Here is a 22732-nt window from a genome sequence, read left to right as displayed (position 1 = left end):
TCTCTAAAACAGTTGGAGCACTAAATTGGGTTAATTTAGGCCCAAAAACATGGATTTTCCCAAAAAATAGCAAAACAAAACCAAACAAAACCAAAACCAAAACCAAAACACGCAATGGAGGTTTTGCAAAACCAAAACCAAAACCAAAACACGACGGTAATCCAGATCCAAAACCGAATCCAAAACCAAAACACGGGGGTCAGTGACCATCTCTAGTTATTACCCACATTAATATTACTGGGGGTAGGGAAAAGCCAAGTATTGTCGATCTGGTTCAGGAGTCATTAACGTTTAACTCTGCACACTCTTTGCCGGATGGTTGGTATAACTAGCCAGTATCAGGGGTGCACTGAGGATTTTTAAGGGGGGTTTACCCTCCACCCCAAAAAAACAAAACCGAGAGAGCTGCAGCGTGCATGCTCAGCACCTCCGTTTCGGCAGCACTGTACTATACAGCAGCCGCTGCGCTGTCAAAGACGCGTCCGTGGCTGCTGTATAGTACAGTGCCGCTATGTACGGCACTTTTTTAGCGGAGGGGAGGGGTTTCTGGAGACCCAGAAATCCTCCCTGCGTGCGCCCCTGAGTATGTATCCTTTTGTGAAGAATTAATATCTTATTTATATGGCATGCAAAGCCACTACTGAATACACAATTTCAAAGTCTAAGAAGAACATCATGAGGGAACAAGCATATCATTAGTGTTACAAAAAACATCCTACCAGGTTTGCAATGTAATGTAGGCTTCTTCTTGCGATCTGGAATTGCAGGCGGTGTTTCCTGCTCCAAGTTAGTGGAGGATTCTTGCTGCCAAATATGGTTTACATTAGATTCCTGAGATACTCTATTATCGCGTGACACCTGAGGCAGCCCTGAAAGGAGTGTTAGAACAACTGCTAGTATGTTTGATATGTTAACAACTCAAACACACACACACACACACACACGTATACACTTCATAGATGGTGCAGCTTTTCCCTCTAACAAACAGAAATGTTTTGGCATTTTTCTCAAACTTATCAATAACACTAGAATCAGTTTTGAGTCCCCCTTCACAATTGACATTGTCATAATTCCCATTTGTTAGCAGAGGATTTATGGCATACTTGCCAACTTTTCCTCGTTGGCTTCAGGGAGATCCCGGGGGAAGTGGACGTGCGGGGGCGGGGCTTGACAAATCGCATCATTTAGGTTAATCTTATCTATTGTGGGGGCGAGAACCAGGAGGTTGCCCTGCTCTCCCGGGAGCCCGGGAGGTCTCCCAGAAATGTGGGCGTCTCCTGGACATTCCGAGAGAGTAGGCAACTATGCGTTAGAAAAGCAGCTAATGATTCTCTAGAGACTGAAGTGTCTTTTACATTTCTGTCTCCATTACTGAAGTCATGTTGTCTTACCTGTCAGTCTTTGATTAAATCTTGGTCTCCATGAAAATGGCCACCTCCATAGGCATCAATACATTGACATAGGACACAATTTCTGAACTGTGTCATCATGCCAAAGATGGGGAAGCCAAACACGTCTTGTACTGGCTCAGCATCAGGGAGAATACGAGACTCTTCAGGGAGTGAGGTAGTTCACCCGTATTTCAGGGAGTCTCCCTGACATTCAGGGAGAGTTGGCAAGTATGATTTATGGCAGGGATGTGGATAATAACACTGTGAGCTTTGGCGAGTGTTGCAGTGTGGAGGACAAGCTCGGGATACATTTGGCTTAAGCATGAGGTTGATTTATTACACAGAGGAAGAAGACAGAGCTTTATACATGTACAGAAGATATCAGTAACCAGACAGTAATACATGCTTGCCTACTCTACTAGAATGTCCGGAGGAGAGTAGGCATCCTCCTGGGTCTTGGTGGAGGCGGGGCTTAATAAAGCTATTTTGGCATTTCATAGCTGGGGGTGGGATCATGGTGATGGGGTGGCGGCACCATGTCCCCTACTGCACTGGTCACCTGACCTCCATACAGGGAGCTTTTACAAGTGGGTTAGTATATGGCGTGTACTATATGCAGTAATAACATCATAGGCCTACACACGCAGAGATAACAGAGCACACTGATTCCTAACAGCATTGAAAGGTGAGAGTACATTTATTCCCATAGGAAATGAAGCAAGCATGAAGCCTGAAAATATACTGTTTAATCTATTTATCAATAGCGATTTTTAAACTGAAAAATACCGCCAAGAGGTACATATTTCAGAGATAATTGCCTCAGTCTTACCTCCCAGTGCACAGACAGATCTACAAACCATGATGCATTTGCTTGTTCAGTTTAAGCAGATATTTTGTTCACCATTTTGATTATATTCAGTCAGCCAAATCCACACAACTTCAAAAGTAACAACATCACCTCAAAATGAATCTCCTCCGCAACTTAATTTGATGTTTTCCTTTTCCGAATATATAATATGCTAGTTTATGTTTTGCCTAATTTATAACACAGAGGGGCTTTTTAATGTGCTTTCCTTGTAACTTAGTCTTTGCAAACTACACCCCACTAAAAGTACTACCCGAGTTCCACTTATTATCGCCTCTAAGAAGGGGTAACAATCTGCCCATTTTGTGCAATAAAAAGGTTTCCAGACTTCTGTTAAGTCAAGAAAGCCCCGAAATGTACACAGTCTCCACCTTTGAAGTTCATATCACCATCTTACTCACTAAACTAAATCGAATTTTTGCATTTATACATGAAAACAGCTACATTAACCTGTCTAGCAGAATTTCATACACAAAGCTCCGTACCAGCCATGTCTAGTACGCTCTATATATCATATTGACCAAAATGAATACCAAAATGAACAGAGCATTTTCATCGGCAAGTAAACTGTACAGCTTTAGACTTCTGTGCACCTCCCCTCATCCTCTTCCCCATTGTGGAGTGAGGTAAGATGATGCACACTCCCACCTCCACGTGCAAGATTTAAGTGTATGGATCGAGCACCATTCCCTATGCAAGTAGCACAGATTTTATATTAAATTTGACCACACCTATCCACAGTCATAGTCTTGCCTCCGCACTTAACTATAATTAGAGATGGGATTAGTTTAAAGATAATGGATCCCTACTAGAGATGCTCAGGCTCGGTTCCCCGAGAACCGAACACACCCGAACTTAGCAGATCCGAGTACCGAGCCGAACAGGCTCGGTACTGTCGCGCGCTCTCGGAATTGAAAACGAGGCAAAACATCATTGTTACATCCTCGGATCTCGGATGTCGAGAGTTTTGGTTTCCTTTTTAAGATCCAACATAACGGTGGGTGGGAGGGAAGGCGGACCCCCCTTTTTCTTTTCTGCCACTGCTGTGTGCTAATGTGTCCTAGATGCGCTAGGAACTGCCGTGTGTTTGAGTCATTGCTCTGTCGTTTACCATCCAGCCAGGTGGCTGCAGTATTTGTCCGAAAGTGTATGAAAATAATATTGTGATCTGTGAGGCAGTCAAAAATGACTGCAAATGACTTTAAATTAGTGTTATTGAGGTTAATAATAATGTAGGATCAACAAAAGAGCAAAAATATGTGATTTTAGCATATTTTAGGATTTTTAAAAAAAAATTCAAAACCAAAACACACGAGGGCGATTTTGCCAAAACCAAAACACAAAGCTAATCCAGATCCAAAACCAGTTCATGGGGGTCAGTGAGCATCTCTAATCCCTACTATATCAGCCCATTGAATATAAGTACATGTTCTCCATCAGTTTTTTCTATATGAAGGTTGGACTCTTCTACGCATTTGTAAAATGGACAACAACGGTGTCTTTAGGTATTAATAACCCCACAGCGATCAACGGGCACATACGTAGTTCACTCAACAAGTCTGTGGCAAAAATGATTATGTGGCCATAATATAAATGTAAATTCTATAAGTCTCTACTTACCATTCTGGGACTCCGAGGCTTTTACTGAGCAGGGCTGGCTGCATATCTGGTTGTCACCTTGACTCCTGGACTGATCCACATATATGTATCTACAGCCAAACTCCATATCACCACCTGAAAGAAGACTTAGTAAGTTGAGCTTTAGAGGCAACTGTTCATTACAAGAGCTCTACAAATCACGTTATACCCACAAAGACATATATATCATGGAAGTCATACGTCACATTTACTTCTTTTCTGACATCTTGTCACATTCTTGTGCAATGTATGCAAATAAGAGAAAAGATTGATTCATCTGGTTATAGTTCAAAAAGGAAATGACATCTCTAGCTTCAAGTGCAAGGAATATAAAATCATTGTTAATAATTTTATTTTGATTGAAAATGACCATAAATGCAAAACCATATCTTAATAATCTTGACAAACACACATGTACACATGCAAACATGTTAAAGCGTTTAAAAAAATTCACATTTAAGATATACAGACAAAAAAATGCAAAATATAAAAAGTATTGAAGGGTTTATTCTTGAAACTTACACTTATCGCCAGCAATAGTGTCTTTCACCCTTTTTGTGTCTTGTCATCTACTGACTCACTTGCACAGAATGAAAGATTCAAGAGGACCATATACAGAAACTTCTAAAAACAGAGAGATCTCTCTCTACACCCACCAGGAATGTGACATGTTATAGCAGAAAAGGAATGTAGGTGAACAATGACCATGCTGAATTTCTATTCGCTGGAACTGTTATAAATATAGAATATTAATTCCTCCCCAAACCAGTCTAACAGGAATCACTCCTGAGGAAACTCCACAAAATGTGTGATTGTTGTGGGCCCTGGGCACCACAGGGGACCCTGTCCCACAGAGAAGACAGTGAACGCCAATGCGCATTTCGCTAATAGCTTTTTCAAAGGCTATAGCTATTAGGTGCTGATTATTACAGTAAATGCTCAGATTGGCACTTACGCTTCAATTGCCTGTGTAGACATGTTTATCTGACAAGTGTCCAGATCATTTATAAAGCGTAGTACATGGAAAATTTCATCTAACACAAGAGGAGGATTAAGGTGTAATTCCTCTAATTGGAAGACATAGAAAGATCCCATATTGGTGCTCATCAGAACATCAATAAACGTATGACTCGTATTATAAGCTCAATATTTAAGGAGTTATTTTAGGAGTAGAGATTATAGAGGCTAGATATTGAGAAGTGAATAAGAGACAAACATTACACATTAGTCGCATGGTATAGCATTTTTAACAGCCATTGATATTGTCATCACATGTTCATTACACTCTTAGGGGGGAATTCAATTGGCCGCGTTACAGTAAAAAGTAACGCAGCCTGCGCACTATTACAGTTATTACAGTAATAGTGCACTTAAATACCGCTATTGCGGTAGTTTCAATGCCGGCTTTCTGCTCGCAGCTTCCTGAGCTACTACCAGGAAGCTGGGTTCAATTTAGGGTAATAACGGTAATAGAGTTATCGTGGCGATACTTAGGGGGGAATTGAATTCCCCCTTTGGTTTTAATATTTCATTAATAAAACCTAATAGAATCAATAAACATATTTTATTATTCAGTATTACAGAGTAAACATATCATAAAATTTGTTTAATGTGTATCAATAAAGTCTACTAGCAGATTTTAGGAAAAGGTAACACTGTGAGAGCCCCGTTATACACATTTTCTGTCTCTTTTCTTTCATGTGCTGATTATGGAATTAACATTTGTGGGAGCACCTTGCTTTTGATACTTATAAGAATTATAATTGATATTTAATTAGGAAAAAATTAAAGTGTAATTTATTAAAGGGATATAGGTGTGGTATATATTGTTCTGCTATTAACTTATTGGTAGGATGTAAGCTCGTACGAGCAGGGCCCCCTCCCCTCCTGTCTCCTCACCTGTTCTTCTGCTCCGTCTTTACTGCATTAGCCTGCATGGAGTTTCTGAAGTATTGGTACTTTGTGTTTATTGTTCTGTACTGTTTCACCCTGTATAGTCTACTGTTTGTACTGTGTGCGGCGCTGCGGAAATCTTGTGGTGCCTAACAAACAATAATAATAATAATAGGGTGACAGTATGGGCAATTTATTAAATGGTGAGATTATTTTGGTGGTGTCACAGACTCTTTCAGCCTTGAGGACATCTCAGGCTCAGAGGCCTAGAGTAATCTTTGTTATTAAGGAAGTGCACTACAGGAGAAAGGCCAGGAACTATTATTCACAAAACTTTTTATAGATTGTCATCTGACTTGGGTCCAAATATACACAAGAAGGGTTAATCTGATGTGCGCCTGATAAACATTGATGCTGTACAGTTGCTGGAGGGAAGACCTATGCTAATAAGATCATACTTGCCAACCTTTGGCAAGCTAATTCCGGGAGATCCCAGGCAGGGGGGAGTGGTTGGAGGACGGGAGTGGTTGAAGGACGGGAGGGGCGGGGCGTGGTATTTGTGTCAAAACAGACAGTATTTAACTATATGCAAAATAATAAACTCATTTACACCCCTTGCATTGTAACATGGTTTTGTCCAGAAGAAAACTTACTAATTTTTTGGCCTTACTTTCCTTAATGACTCAGGCCCTTTGTGTTTGCTGTAGCGGTTTCTGCTTACTATGGGTGTCAGTGCTGAGCTTCTTCCAGCCTATCCATTTCTTGCTGTTAATTACTGATCTGATTGGGAGTACATCATCCTGCAGGCAATGTCGCAGCGTTTCATTGTAGCTTATCCATTTCATAGCCATTGATTTCTGATATGGATGAAGGACATATTCTATTGCAAGTAATGGTGTTGTACCTTTCTGCAGCCTTTCAGCCAGTGGTGGGATTCAGTCGGTTCTCACCGGTTCGCCATAGCCGATACCTAATTTTAGGCTCGGTTCAGTGAACCGGTGACTACAGGCTGAGTCCACCCTCTTCGTTGGTGGGGGGAGCAGGCTCCTTTAAAAAAATAAATAAAAAAATACTCACCTGTCCGCGGCGTCGGCACTGAATGTCGGGTATGACGTCATCATGTCTGATGTTCAGTGAGGAGCGGCGCAGAGAGGAGTCTGCAAGAAAGAAGACAGAAGACAGAAGAGATGAAAAAAGAAGAAAGAAGCTGATAGAAAAGGTAAGTGAAAGAACGGAAGCAAGGGGGAGCAAAGGCAGCATGGCAGAGTGTGAAGGGGGAACAAAGGCAGCATGGCAGAGAGTGAAGGGGGAACAAAGGCAGCATGGCAGAGTGTGAAGGGGGAACAAAGACAGCATGGCAGAGTGTGAAGGGGGAGCAAAGGCAGCATGGCAGAGAGTGAAGGGGGAACAAAGACAGCATGGCAGAGTGTGAAGGGGGAGCAAAGGCAGCATGGCAGAGTGTGAAGGGGGAGCAAAGGCAGCATGGCAGAGTGTGATGAAGAGGGAGATTGCTGTGGCATAATATCAACTGGGTGCATTACTGTGGCTTAATTTGAAATGGGGGTACTACTGTGTGGCATAACATGAATCTTTACTATTATTATCTCGATATTAGCAGCATAAAATAAGAAATATTTTATACACACACCCACACCTGGGTTTGACTAGATAACTGCCTCTTGATATTGATATCTTTTTGTATACTTAAAATGGTCATTAGGCCAGAGAGGCGGATACTAACTTATGATTACCATTCAGGGTCTATGAGTACATTCCATCTGATTAAATATTAACTTGAGCTAATGCGATAACCAGCATGAGTTTGTTTTACTTATGTGCCGCTAGTTACATGAAACCCAAACACTGATGTTCTTTGAGTAATCTGTTGCTTATTAAGAATATGAACCGTGCACACCTTTATCTATGTTTCTACTTCTTGGGAAATATCAAATTTGTATCTATACATTGTGATTGAACTATGCTTCAGACCTAGGTGCAATCCTGTTCTATATTATGAAAGGAGTTTCGGAGATGATCTGCTGTTCAAATTAAAGACTGAACTTTTATAGTTTTTTTCATGTGTCATCTCTGTATTGTACTACTTTGTGCCAGAGGTAGAGTTTATCAGCAACTGTGCTTTAATCCTCCATTCAAAATAGTCCCTGATAGGTTGTTGGGGCTATTTTAAGGTGGTGTGATCAGACCATTCATTTAATATTGGGGGTAGTTGGGGGGAAGGGACCCTTTTTATAAACTGTCAATGTTATTAATTTAATTTTGAGGTTGGTTATGGTAAAATAGGCCTATTTATTAAATGCTATTAATTTAATGTTGGGGCTGGTTGGTACGAAATCGGCTAGGGCCGGGTGAAGATCTGTCACGTGTGAGTACAGGGATAAGTCTTTAGGGAATCTGATAATTCTGTCCATTCCTCACATAACTGGTTGGACTAAATAGCCTAGCGCAGCATGGTGGCTTAGTGGTTAGCACTTCTGCCTCACAGTGCTGAGTTTGATTCCCAACCAGGGCCCTATCTGTGTGGAGTTTGTATGTTCTCCCAGTGTTTGCACGGGGAAGAACATGCAGACAGGGATACAATGGGGCAGGGATTGATGTGAATGACAAATATTCTCTGTACAGCAATGTAGAATTGGTGGCACCATATAAATAAATGGTGATGATGATGATTCTAGCCTTAGTCCTTGCAGCCCAGAGAGCACTGTTCTACCAGGTGTTCCTGTGCTGAGACACTGCAGTGACAGGCCTAGTGTTGCTAACTAGGATGAAAAGACCTCACCTAATGCATTTGTTGGATTGCCTTTCCTCATTTTGCACCCATTTGCTGTGTTTTGATTGCTTTGTACCTGCTTCTGCTTTGCCACATGCCCGTCTCCTCACCTTTGACCTGGCAGTGCCTGTTACACAGGCCTACTAATTAAATGTGAATGCAATTAATTTAATGTTGAGGGAAGGGGGTCTATTTATTAAATGTGAAGCATCTCTGCTGGGGCTGGAAGATATTGATGGTGGGCCCCCAAGTGGATAAGTTACTTTCCTCCACCACAGCTGTGATGATTCAGTCTCTGTCACAGAAGGGATGTGACCTGCCTCTCACCCCAGAGACATTGTGAATCGCTCCACACTCGCCCTAGTTTACTCAAGTTTACAAATGCATTACTAACTAAGCAGTATTCCTGCTATTGCGTGTGCAGCAGGGGTCTAAATTCAGATCAAAAGGGACAAAATCAATTTTCATAAAGCTGTACTCCCACCTAGTAACAGATGGTAGTGTACAGGCTCATAAAATCGAGGCTTGATTGGTCCTCCCTCTCACACACCCCCATCCCTTGTTTTTTCGGAGAAGGGCTGCAAGAGGTACAAGAGACCCCCCGGGCCTCCGGTAAGGGGGTTGCAATCCTGTACCACCACATTTTACTAGGTGGCTGTGCTTCTTTAATGAAGACTGGGCTGTGGGCAGCAAAGGGTTACTGTCACTGCTGTGTTTACTAATGACAGTGAACTCTGAAAAGGAATTGTAAACCTATCCATTATTTAGAATACCTGCAGGACACAACAGCAAGATTAAATGCTTACTATGTTACAGTAGAAGGTGTGGTCAGAAAGAGTCATTCATGCAAGTAATAGCAAATGTTGATTTAATAGATTGGAACTGCTTATGTAACCTGGTGTTTTTACAATGTATGTGTCATATGCAAGCTAATTACTAGTCATATAAAACTGCAAATATGTATTTGTGACTTAATTCATAGTATAGGCTCAGTGTGGCTCAGATGAACTCTGTGTCCAGACATGGGTTGAAACAGAGTAGGGGGAGAGTAAATTACTTTATCTCTTTGATTTGGCTTAAAAAAAACTCTTCTGCTCTACCCATGAGCTATTTATTGATAGAGAGATCCAGGCACATAGTTACAGATGACTGCCCAATACAAATTTATGGCATGGGTCGTAAAAGCTAAAGTCCTTGAAATCTTTCTCTAAGGTTATATCAATACCAATAATATCCAAAAACAGACTCTTCACATTCTTAGTGATTAAGTAATATCTCACGACATCGCAACTGCTTGTATGAGTAGCTGGGATAAGTTTAAATGAAAGGTAATAAGTACACATGAAAATGTCATATTTTCTCAAATAACATAGTTACAGGAGTCATGTTAGGTACGCAAATAAAGGGAAACTTATGCCCTGTTGTGTGGATGTAATAGGATCTTTGTAGGACATTCTGGTAAGAGGTTAGGCCAGTGTACATAAACCCTGACTTGAAAGGTGTTTGAAAAGTGGTCATAAAAAGCAAATTTGTATTTACATAGACTTTCTAGTTCTGACATCACAGGTAGGGGGGCAGTGGCTACCTGCAGTATGTTTAAAATGTCCTGTAAATCTAACAGATTTGTTCACTTTTTGGGAGTCAAATTCATATCGAGAAGTGTCCCATTATTCGTACCCTCCTAGCACACCAAAAACTGATCAATTGTGAGTTTAACATTTCTGTTGTTAGTGCCTTTTTATTTTACAAGAAATTATTGTATTATATTGTTGTATGTTATTTTGTTAATTATTTTTCATCTTAAGCATTGTGGCTTGTGACTTTATTTTCCATATTGACTTACACACCAATGCTCAAAAAAATATGAATTATGCAAGGATTTTGCAAATAAGTCACTCCCAAAAGCAAACATACATACAAAAAAGAAAAGGGAACTAACTTCATTGGGTGCACTACAGTCCTGTTAATTGGTTGAACATAATGTTTATTGAATGTAGCATGTCATATATACCCCTTCTATTAATTAAACTTAACATTTATTACATGAAACTAAAATAGTCTTGTTTTTATTAAAAACATCGAAATATAGGGGTGAATTGTGATTTAGAATGTGAATTAAAATATCTGTGTGTATTCGAATAACTCCCTTCTATGCAGTACTTTAGTCTCAGTTGTCAGCTTGCTAATAAATATATGGACCCCTATCTGTTCTTGCAGAAGTTCCTTAGATTATTATACATAATTTGATCCCAATTTTTCTGAAATCATTATACTGTGCCCAATAGAATCAATTGTACACAAGGTTCCCAAACACATTCACTTCTCTTTACAGGGATTACTACCACTTTAGCTTGTGTAGTTCCCTGTATATCATTGTGTACGGGGATGATTTGCTCATTGCCTAGTGTAAACTAATTCTCGATGTTGGGCTGGTTAGAAGGATTGGATCTTGATTTGACAAAGATTCTATATGTATCTAAGTTGCTCACATAAAGAGTATTTAATATTAAATTAAAGGAGGAGAAGTACACAGCAAAATGCATAAACGCGTTTCGCTGTAGTTTGCTATTTCCAGGCAAACTCATTCATTGTCAGAGCAGGATATTTAAACTCACTATGGCCAATCAGAAAGTTGGGGTGTGGAATAAAAAAAATCGGCCAATGTGAGTATTGAAGTTAACCCTATTAAAGCCATTGATAGTGCCACTGTCAATATTATTAGTGATTGATAGAGATTCATTAAAGTCTTTGTATTTATACTGAGCACAGATTAAGAATATGGATGGTAAAATTAGGTAATCGATATGTATTCCGTGACAAGTGGGATTATTCCTGTCAATGCCGAGGAAGTCTGTTTTTTTTTACGTATACAAGATTATTTGCTTCTATGTTCATCCATTGGTATTAATCATATCACACATGATTAGGGAAAAGTGATGCTAAGTATGCCATTAAATTGTTCTACTCCTGAAATATTCTTTGAAAAAAACATATATTGGGTTCGTACCAAAATTGCTACAATGTCTTGAAGTTATACAGAATGAATATTGGATCTATATGATGATACATGTTGATTTTAGTGTTTGATACTGTAAGTACAATGACAATGTGATTTATCCCGTTTGTGATTTGGTGACTTAGGCTAGGTACACACTGGAGCGTTTTCGTCCAATAACCAGGCAAATCAGCCGACATACGACCGTTCGGTCGGAAGTCGGGTTAGTGTGTATAGCGACACAATGGTCAAAAGTTGTTCCAAAGTGTTGACTGTTGGCTCATTTGGTTGGTCGTAAGGTTTAAGATTTTCCGACCAATCACCTAACGATCATGTAGTGTGTATGCACTCATGCTCACGATCTCTATGTAGTTTCAGCCGTTGCTAGCAATGAATGTCGCGGTGAATAAATGTAGAGAGTGCTGTAGAAGGAATAATTAATTTGTTAGTTGTAAGACAGAATGTTTAATTTCAGAGTCACAGAAGCTAACGAAAGTCGTTAGGACATGGGGATAGCTATAACAAGGCGGTTTTAATCTGTGTGACAATGTGACAATAATGAATGAATGAATAAATGAATATTGTGCTGTCATTCTCTGAAGACTGGAGGACCAGATGAAGGACCAGATAAAGAGCACAGATCTGAAGATAAATCGTGTCAGTGTGTATGCATGAATCGAACCTTCAGTTGTAGGTACAATCGTTCGAGATAACACGTCGTTCGGAGAATTCTTCAGTGTGTACCTAGCCTTAGTGTCCCTTGTGAGTCAAAAGTGATGGACGTGCCAACAAATTCATTTATGCTTAGCAAAGCTGTGAACATAGGTTGCGTTAAATAAACATGCAAATTGGTGCATTGTGTTCACTTATGTTGTCCCTTATGGATCAAAAGTGATTAAAGTGCCAACTAATTCATCTATGCAAACCTGTGAATAAAGAAACATGGAAACTGAACATATATAAATTAGTGCAATGTGCTAATTTCTGTGAATTTGAAACAACTTATGAAAACTGATTCTATAAAATCGGTTAAGTGACCCGAAATATATTGTGAGATATACTTACTTACTCTTGTGTTTCGCTCTGTGAAGTAGTTATCTCTTAATTTTCATTCTAAATATCCATCAAAAAATGAATGAACAAGCCGCAGCGCCATGCAGAGCGACACGAACAAGGCACCCAATCCTCTCAGCAGGGTAGATCACTCAGTATTTTCATGGGGAGTGGTAAAGTCATTTACATAGCAGCCCTTTAAATCAATGCCCTATGCATGTTTTAAAGAATGCCACAGGTTTATTCTGACACTGAACATCCACATTGAGCCCAGGGCCAGATTGAGAAAATGGAGCCCCCCCAAGCGATTACCTCCTTTCGTTCTTCCATCACTTCCTGTAGTGCTTCCGCAGCGCGCAATAATCTCCTTACCGAGGAGATATCGTGAGAGTGAGACTATGACTCATAGGGCTAGATTTACTAAGCTGCGGGTTTGAAAAAGTGGGGATGTTGCCTATAGCAACCAATCAGATTCTAGCTTTCATTTATTTAGTACCTTCTACAAAATGACAGCTGGAATCTGATTGGTTGCTATAGGCAACATCCCCACTTTTTCAAACCCGCAGTTTAGTAAATCTAGCCCATAGTCTCATTCTCACGAGATCTCCTCAGTAAGGAGATTACTGCCCGCCCCGGAAGCACTACAGTGACTGCAGGCAGCTAACAGCATAACATTTGCTGTTAGCTGTCTGCCATTCTCCTTGACCAGCTGACAGTCAGAGCCGGGGGCGAGCCCCCCAGATGCTCTAGCCCAGTTAGACCTTGGGTTAATCCGGCCCTGCTTGAGACCGTGTCAGCCTTATTTAGCTTCCTCAAAACAGGATAGATAATTGTTTTAATTGTTATAGTGAGGTTGCAAAGGGTTTACAATCTGTATTAAGGAATCAGCCACTGTCTCTTGGCAGTACTGTGATCATATCACAGCACGTGTTTACCCTCTAGTAAACTAAGCTTAAAAAATATTCAAAATTGGAAAACACCCAAAATATTTTTTAACATTCTCTAGGTGACTATTAATAAACTAATACTATTTATAAAACATTGTAAAGCTTTACTGGTGGAATAAAGCGTAATGTAAATCCAAATATTCTGCGTCACATGAATTTCTAAAGACCCAGAGGGTATGAGCATATGGTGTGCACCATTTCTAATGTATGGGGTCTAGGACAGAACCAACTCTCAATAGATTCCTGGGTGTTTCCTTCTCTGCCTCCAGCCTCACAGCAGAATGCAGGGATGACTTTATATTGTAGATATGTTAGTGTAGAATGGTTTTATTATTTATTTAGAAAATAGTATAGTATAGATTAGAATTTAATAAATATTGATATTTAAATAATTGTATTTTAGGCTCATTTTCATGACATCATTTATACTATACTAAAATATGATTGTGACAGTATGGACCTCCAATGACACCCTAACTGTTGTGTTGCTGGGGGCCGGCTGGGCTTGCCTTGCCACAGTCCAGTTTCTTTCTCACAAATGCGCCTTCTAACCACAGTAGGAGGGGCTTTTGCTGCTGCCACCACTAGACTCCTTAGCGGCACCTAGAACCGCTTCTTTCTGGGTAACTCTCGCTGCTAGTGTACCCCCTTGCTGGTACACCTGACCTCATACCTTCAGATCAGGGTTGCTGTGGATGGTTTCCCCTCACCTATCACACTGGCCAGAGCTGCAGGGTAGCGGGCAGAGCGTTGGTACTGGAATGCTGGGTCCCAACCTCAGCTAGATAATGGATTAGATCTTGTCTAATCTGTAGGTCACAGGAATTACAGCAGGTAAACAGACGTCAAAGCAAGTTCTTTAAGCAGTGATGTTTATTAGCTCAGGAAGTCCTAAAAAGGACAGTTACATATGCTAGTGTAAGGTACTAGTAATCTCCAGAAGTACAGATGGTATAATACATTACATTTTTATACACATTCTGACATACATGTTAGCAGAGGGTAACACCGCCCCCTGCTCCTAGATGGCTCTGCAAAGACTGATAACTCACATTCAATAATTATCATTAGGATGTATTATATCCTTTAACCGTGGAGCTAACGCAATTTAAGCTTTAACAAAATTTACGTCAATCTCTTGATTTCCTAAAACTGGTGTTAAGTGTCCTGTATTACTTGCATTCTGAGGCTACATTGTTCAGACAGGTTCCAAGATGCAGGAAGAAAACCTGCACAGGACCGAAAGACAACGACCTGCTGCTGTGTTGGTTATTTCACATGAAAAGACTTAATTAGCCTGATTAGTCTGCTTTCAGAAGTTACAAAACAAAAAGCGAATTCCCTCCCCTGTCACTGTCTCAGAAATAAACACATTTCCTATACAAAAGTACAACACAATATCATAAAAATCTGTATATTTGCAATTATATAAAAATTAGCGCACTGTGCTAATAATTTAAATATAAATATATATATATATATATATATATATATATATATATATATATATATATATATACACACACACACACACACACAATAACTTATTTATAAGTGGTTATAATGGTTACTTAAAAATGAATTTGCAATGGTGTATGAGTAAAACATACTGGCGTTCTGGTAAAAACTAATAGATATGTAAAGATGTTAAAGTGATCCATTTTAGCTTTAAAATGTATTTTCCCTTGTATTTATTAATCAAATGTGTTAATCTGCTTCATATTTATAAAGTATCCTCCTGCTAAACTGATTTTGTGAATTAATTTTTTATTGTCCATCAGAATCAGTTCTTTTCTTTCTTCTAGTATTGAATCTGCTGATGCAAACCTTAACGCTTTAGTTACATCCACGTGAGCATTGAAAAGTAATGCTCACTAAATCGTTGTCAGCTGAGCTCACTTCAGGGGAGGCTTGACACCTGCTGCAGCATAGTGTAATATGTAGTATTGCATTTTGCTGTGACCATACTTTCCTAGTCTCCCGGAATTTCCGGGAGAGTCAGGAATTTCAGATACTTCTCCTGGACTCCCGGGAGAAAAGGCCACCCTGCCAATTTCTAGTGAAGGGGCCTCATTGACACGATGCATAGCGAATCACCTCATTTTGGCCTTGTCCCCCATTGTACGAAGACCAAATTGCACCAATGCTCCATGGGGGACACAACAACCCCCCTCAATTGAGAGAAGAGAAAAGTTGCAAATATGTTAAAACAGACATTCACATAAAACCCCATTAGTTTTTTTACCAAATGATAACAATCACAAACACTGCACATAAAGTCGAAATGGACACAACACGTGTCTGAAAATGTTTGTGTACAGGTCGATTAATTCACATTATTTTTGTAGCCCTGGCATCAGGGAAAGTGTGTTAGGCTTTGATGACGCCCGATAAATGCCACTGTGTATGAGTCCTTACAGGCACCAGCTTGGGAGTTTTATGCCAAACAGGAAAAGTCTGAAAACCCAGTAGTTCTGGTAACAGGGTTCCACTGCTGTATTATAAAAATTAATTTACACCACAGTCAAGTACTTTCTCCACTCTATGTTATAGTGGGTTGGTTTTACATGAAGCCTGAAAGCCCCACGCCACATCTAATATACAGGACATACCATAATTCACCAGTTGTTTTACGGTCAGGCCCGGCGCTCCCATTAGGCAAGGTTAGGCACTTGCCTAGGGCGTCGGGCTCTGGAGGGCGCCACAGAATGGTAAATGACTTTAAAACTGTGCGGCGACCGCTGACCATACCTGTCACGGCCGCCGCACAGCATACACATGCACGGGGAGGGGGGGGGGGGGGGGGGGGGGGGGAAGAGGCTATTGCTCACCACCGCCGCCTCTCTGCTCCGTCTCTTCCCCTCCCCTCACTAGTGTCAGTGAGTGGAGGGGAGGAGACAGAGCAGAGAGGCGGCGGTGGTGAGACGAGGTAAGGAAAGACGGGGTGAGGGGGGAGGAAGGCGGGCGCTGATTTTTGCGGGGGGGGGGGCGCCGATTTTGTAAAAATGCCTAGGGCGCCATGGACCCTAGCACCGGCCCTGTTTACGGTGGAAAACATTACAGAGGAGAATATAAAGCCATAATACTACACAGTCCTTCCCACCTCAGTTAAGCTTAATTACTTGACTTTATTATTTATTAATCTTTATTTATAATACAATGATTATACTAAGCAGTGCTGTACAGAGGGTATGTAGTCATTATAATTTAAATTCCCTAAAACACACACACTAGGGTTCATTAAGCCAATTAACCTACCAGTTTGTTTTTAGAATGGGAGGAAACTTACACAACATACAAACGTCACACAAATAGGACCAGCATTGGAATTAAACCCATGGTTAAAATTATGCGATACCGCAGTGCTAACCACTGTGCCACATTGCTGCTCACAACTTTCCTTATTTGCCTGAATTCATTTCATTCTTTATCTGATAACAGAGAATAAGTTTGGCATCCCTGCTGTGAATGAAAAGACCCATCTCTCAGCTTCCGTCTACCCAAATACAGGAATCCTGCACTGATAACAGCCCTCCTGTCATGCCAGGGCTTGGCAACAGGGCCGCAACTAGGGCTGTGCGACAGGGTCAACCGCCCAGGGCGCAACGCTGAAGGGGTGCGCAATTTAGGAATATTTTAGGTTAATTTGGTTAAAATTGAGGGCTAGGGGGGGGCGGCATTTGTCTTTCTCACCCCAGGGGGTAAATGTATCAAGCTGAGAGTTTTCCGGCGGGTTTGAAAAGTGGAGATGTTGCCTATAGCAACCAATCAGATTGTAGCTGTCATTTTGTAGAATGTACTACATAAATGACAGCTAGAATTTGATTGGTTCTTCAAACCCGCCGGAAAACTCTCAGCTTGATACATTTACCCCCAGGTGCTAGAATTCTAAGTTACGGCTCAGCTTGGCAGCCAAAGCCAAGCCCTGTATTTTGTGTTAACACAAATGTACCAGAAATATTGAAATTCTAAAACATTCAACATTTTATTTCTGCAACCTACAGTGGTTAGATTAATAACAAAACAGAAGATCTCTCTGTAATTCAAAACCTTGCTTTGTATAGTATGTCCTGTCCGCATAGATTTAGTTACTCACTTCCGAGGAAAAACCTCAAAACACGCTGAACCAATGCTGTATTATTCACCTTGCTTTGTGATAAGTCACAATGTGTGTTCATCTTATCACCGATTCATTTTATTAAATAGATTTAGACAGAATTTTGTAATATGTAAATTAAAACACATTTATAGGTTTTCAAGCGGATAGTACTGTATTATATTTATATTTTTTTCATTTCTTTTTTCTCTGGGAGTTTTTCCCGGACTCTCGGAAGAGCAGGACAACCTCAGAATCATGCCACTTTCTTAAGGACTTGTGCAAGGGGCGGGACTTAGTGACGCAATTCACAAATAATCACGTCATCCTGGCTCCACCATCTGCTGGAATGGGACAAAATCGGGTCATTTTTCAGAGGGGGCGGGGCCTAAAGACGCAATTCCGGTAGGTACACCCCCAGATCACGTCATTGAGATCTACCCTCCTGGAGGGGAGAATATCAAAAGTAGGCAAGTGTGACCTAGATATGCCAGAAGAACTACGGTATTTAATATTTACTTCATTAAGTTATGAGGAAACGTTAACCAGTTTAGGCATGTTCACTTTAGAAAAGAGGCATCTAAGTGGAGATATGATTACTATGTACAAATACATTAAGGGTGAATACAGAGAACTTTCATGGGAACTTTTTACCCCAAGGACTATACACAGGACACGTGGTCCCCCCCTAAGTTTAGAGGAGAGGAAATTTCACAACCAGCAAAAGGAAGGGGTTCTTTACAGTAAGAGCAGTCAAGATATGGAATTCACTGCCAGGGAAGGTTGTGATGGCAGATTCAATAGATATGTTTAAGAAAAGGTTAGACAATTGTTTTGCGGAAAATTGTATCCAGGGATACGACCGTTAATATATATGAAGGATAGTAGTGGATATAGTGTAAAAATATTACTGCAATATTGGGTCTGGGGGGATTTTCACAATTGAAACAGATTGGCGGTTGCTTACTCTCGATCATTTTCAAATAAAAGTGAGGGATCGCAGGAGATCCAAAATAGGTTGAACTTGATGGACTGGTGTCTTTTTTCAATCTCATCAACTATGTTACTATGCTACTTACTGAAATAAAAAATGCAGACAGCATGTTTAAGTTATCGCTTAACAGTTTGCACACCTCTCTGTCTAGTGACTCAGAGGGTCATTTATGAAGCGCATTTAATGTGCACTGCAAAACACCTTGGTTTTAAACTAGTCCATCTAAAAGGAGCGCGCTTCTTCTCCACACTTGGGATAAGTCTCCTCAAAGTAAGAATGTATCTCAATCTTTAGGAGGTACACTGTGCAAACATTTAAATATCACAAATATCAGAGTACAACCTTCAAACCCCACCTCCGACCCCATTGGAGGGAAGAAAGATGGAAGGGCTCCAACACTTGTCAGCTCTGAACTAGAGATGAGCGCACTCGGATTTCTGAAATCCGAGCCCACCCGAACGTTGCCGATCCGAGCCGGATCCGAGACAGATCCGGGTATTCCCGCCAATTGCAAAACTGAAAGCGAGGCTCTGAGTCATAATCCCGCTGTCGGATCTCGCGATACTCGATCCTATAAATTCCCCGCTAGTCGCCGCCATCTTCACTCGGGCATTGATTAGGGTAGAGGGAGGGTGTGTTAGGTGGTCCTCTGTCCTGCTATATCTCGTGCTGTGCTCTGTGTTCTGCTCAGTCCAGTGGTGCTGTGTCCTGTGCTCTGTCCTTCTGAGTTCAGTGGTGCTGCTGGGTCCTGTGCTGTGTCCTGTGCTCTGTCCTTCTGAGTTCAGTGGTGCTGCTGGGTCCTGTGCTGTGTCCTGTGCTCTGTCCTTCTGAGTTCAGTGGTGCTGCTGGGTCCTGTGCTGTGTCCTGTTCAGTCCAGTGGTGCTGTGTCCTGTGCTCTGTCCTTCTAAATTGTTATTTCCCCATTATTCCCAAATAAAAAATTTCAAAAAAGTAATTATAAAAAAAAAAAAAATACCCCAAAACCATCCTGCAGTATAAGTCCATTGGTACTGCTATATTACAAAGTTCACTGATTTTGCAGTATAAGTCCAGTGGTACTGCAATATTACAAAGTTCACTCATTCTGCAGTATAAGTCCATTGGTACTGCAATATTACAAAGTTCACTCATTCTGCAGTATAAGTCCATTGGTACTGCCATATTACAAATTTCACTGATTCTGCAGTATAAGTCCAGTGGTACTGCTGTATAACTCCAGTCCAGTGGTACTCTCCTGTGCCGCAGATAATTTGTAAAAGCTTTGCCGAGTGTGTGTAGTTATGTATCACAGGTTTTAAGAAGAGGCACAACACTGACAACCTGTTAGAGAAACTGAGGGAAATAATCTCTCTGTGGCTCACCCCACTTAGACTCTCCTGGGGATTCGAATAACTGCCATTTCTAGTACTACCTTCTTTCTTTCTATATTTAAAAAAAAAAACAAACAAGCTGTCATTTCTATTACTACGTTGTTTGTGCAGTCACAAAAAAGAGGAACTGCGCCCTTAACTGCTATGTTGGTTTTAGACGTCCATCCGGTGTCCGCCATCTGTGCACTGGAATTCAGACCAGTTGAGGGTTTTATTAATATATTGTGGCCCCGATAACAAATTGGGTACCGGGCCCACTCCACTATGCAGTCCAGAAAGCTACCTCGGTGAAACGTTTTGGACTAAAAACAATATTGTGAGGGTGTTCAGAATAGACTGGAAATTAGTGGAAATGATTGTTATTGAATGTTATTGAGGTTAATAATAGCGTAGGAGTGAAAATAAGCCCAAAAACTTGATTTTGGAACTTTTAAAGCTTTTTCAAAATAAATCCGAATCCAAAACCTTTTGACAGGTGTTTTGCCAAACAAATCCGAACCCAAAACACGAGACCCCAAAAGTGGCCGGTGCACATCCCTACTCTGAACTGGTGAGCTCTGCGAAGGGATGGACATTCTCTTTTTTGCATGGCCCCAAAACAACCGAATAGAGGCTTCAGCCTGTGACTGATTTCCACTATGGAAGAGGGAAGCAATGTTCGGGATCTTCTTGCTATAGTGGAAACTAGCCCAGGCTGTAAAGCACTGGGGCTGGTTAATGATTGAGGAAGGGGAGCATGGAGCCCAGTTTTCAATTATTTATGTTTCTATTACTCTAAACAACAGTGTGAAATCAGGAACGGGGGGAATGTGATGTCGTCTGGAATGTGCTGAACTGATGAGATGTCGGGATGGTGTTACATGAAGATAATACTCCGGAACACAGTAAAGGGGAGAAGCTGAGGAGAGTTAGGAAATAGGCTCCAGAGCGAATCCGGGGCACCAGCCCTGAATATAGACCCCCCCCCCCCTCTGCAACCACACTACCAACAGCATTGTTCTCTTATATATCTAGGATTACTCAGCTCTTAGACATGGCCTTGCCACTGCTTGCCCTCCCATCACTCCTCGCTGTCTTCTGAGTTGCCCTCAACCACTTCAGACATGAGACTGAACTAGAGAATCGGTGATAAAGGATCTCCTGAAATTTTTTAACATTTTGGTAACTATGGACCTGAGAATTATGGATCCTTTAGGATGTAAGCACTCAGGAGCTGGGCCCTCTTTCCTTGTGTTCTCCTTCTACTATTCCATCACCCCCTGTACATCTTGGCCTACTTCCCTAGACCTAAGCTGAGGCCTACTTCCCGCTGGGCACTACCATCACTCTCACTCACTGTCCTGTGAGTAATTTGATCTGCATTAATGTATTATCTGTATATTTGTTTATTCACAATGTCTGGTCTTTGTATTTTGTTCTTCATGTTATGGATCACTGCTTTCCGTATATGTCATGTACAGCACTGTTTTTGCTTAGAAGTACAACTCCCTCTGTATACCTACGTTTGTGCTGCTGTATTTTGAGAAATGTACAAATTCTAAAGTAAACATGTCCGGAACAAAAATGCAGCCATCATCATCATGAACTCAAAATAATGCACCAGGTCTATAGCACACACAAAGATACAGCTCCTAATAGGCATATCTTTAAAATACGTCTTAATCAATCCTCTCCACATTTTTCACCAGCCCTTTAATGAGTCATAATCGATGCCTGAATCTTTGTACCAAAGTCCTCTTTCCTTCCTTCCTCTCCCCCCCCCCCCCTTTTTAGTTTTTGGTTTATGATTATTTATATTCTCATTGTTTAACATATAAGGGCATTTTTTATTTATGTAAATGTTAGACTTGGTAATTTTGGTTGTCTTGAATTTAGTATTATATCTCTACTTCTGGCCAGACTTACTGTGAAACTGACTTCTATACATGTATGTATGTACTTGTATTCTTTGAAACTGTACTCAATAAAAGGTTATTGTATAAAAAAACAAATACGTCTTAGTCAAGCTTGGATGCATCGCTATGGGCATGGGTGACTTGTGTCTCCTCTTCCCTGTGTACAGAACTAAGAGGTAAACACCTCTGATCCTCCTCTCCAAGGGCAATTGCATGATATATGCAGCTCAAAACACGGACACTATTTGTGCACATAGACAGTGCAATATATTCGACACAAGTTGCAATTTTTGTTTAAAGCAACTCTAAATCAGGCTCCATGTGAGCATTTCTATATAAGTTGGGCCCCCTAATCCTCTTTCCTTTTGCCTCCTAAAGTAGGGAGCATGGTCCTGATTTTGGCAGTGCAGAGAGTCATATGCTGGATCTGACAATTCATCATCATCATTATTATTTATATAGCGCCACTAATTCCGCAGCGCTGTACAAAGAACTCGCTTACATCAGTTCCTGCCCCACAGGAGCTTCATCATCATCATCATCACCATTTATTTATATAGCGCCACTGATTCCGCAGCGCTGTACAGAGAACTCACTCACATCAGTTCCTGCCCCATTGGAGCTTACAATATAAATTCCCTAACACAGACAGACAGACAGACAGACAGACAGACATAGACTAGGGTCAATTTGTTAGCAGTCAATTAACCTACCAGTATGTTTTTGGAATGTGGGAGGAAACCGGAGCACCTGGAGGAAACCCACGCAAACATGAGGAGAACATACAAACTCCACACAGATAAGGCC

At 40.9% G+C, this 22732-nt stretch overlaps 1 protein-coding gene across 3 annotated transcripts in view; it reads right to left on the bottom strand.

Moving 5' to 3' along the window:
* LOC142106860 (circularly permutated Ras protein 1-like) overlaps positions 1-22732 on the bottom strand; it is a 105337-nt gene that overhangs the window by 70060 nt on the left and 12545 nt on the right. For 2 of the 3 annotated variants that reach the window (XM_075189898.1, XM_075189896.1), the window contains exons 2-3: positions 3877-3990; positions 720-869 (exon numbers count right to left, since the gene is read on the bottom strand). In XM_075189898.1, the coding sequence (XP_075045999.1) occupies positions 720-869; positions 3877-3982 (256 nt within the window). In that variant the 5' untranslated portion in view covers positions 3983-3990. Of the gene's footprint in view, positions 1-719; positions 870-3876; positions 3991-4416; positions 4477-22732 lie in introns of those variants that run through there. The other variant, XM_075189897.1, reaches the window with a different exon arrangement.

This window comes from Mixophyes fleayi, chromosome 11, assembly GCF_038048845.1.
Source record: "Mixophyes fleayi isolate aMixFle1 chromosome 11, aMixFle1.hap1, whole genome shotgun sequence".
Lineage (NCBI taxonomy): Eukaryota > Metazoa > Chordata > Amphibia > Anura > Limnodynastidae > Mixophyes > Mixophyes fleayi.
Note: the sequence above shows the minus strand (reverse complement) of the source record. Positions and strands in the feature narration are given on the sequence as shown.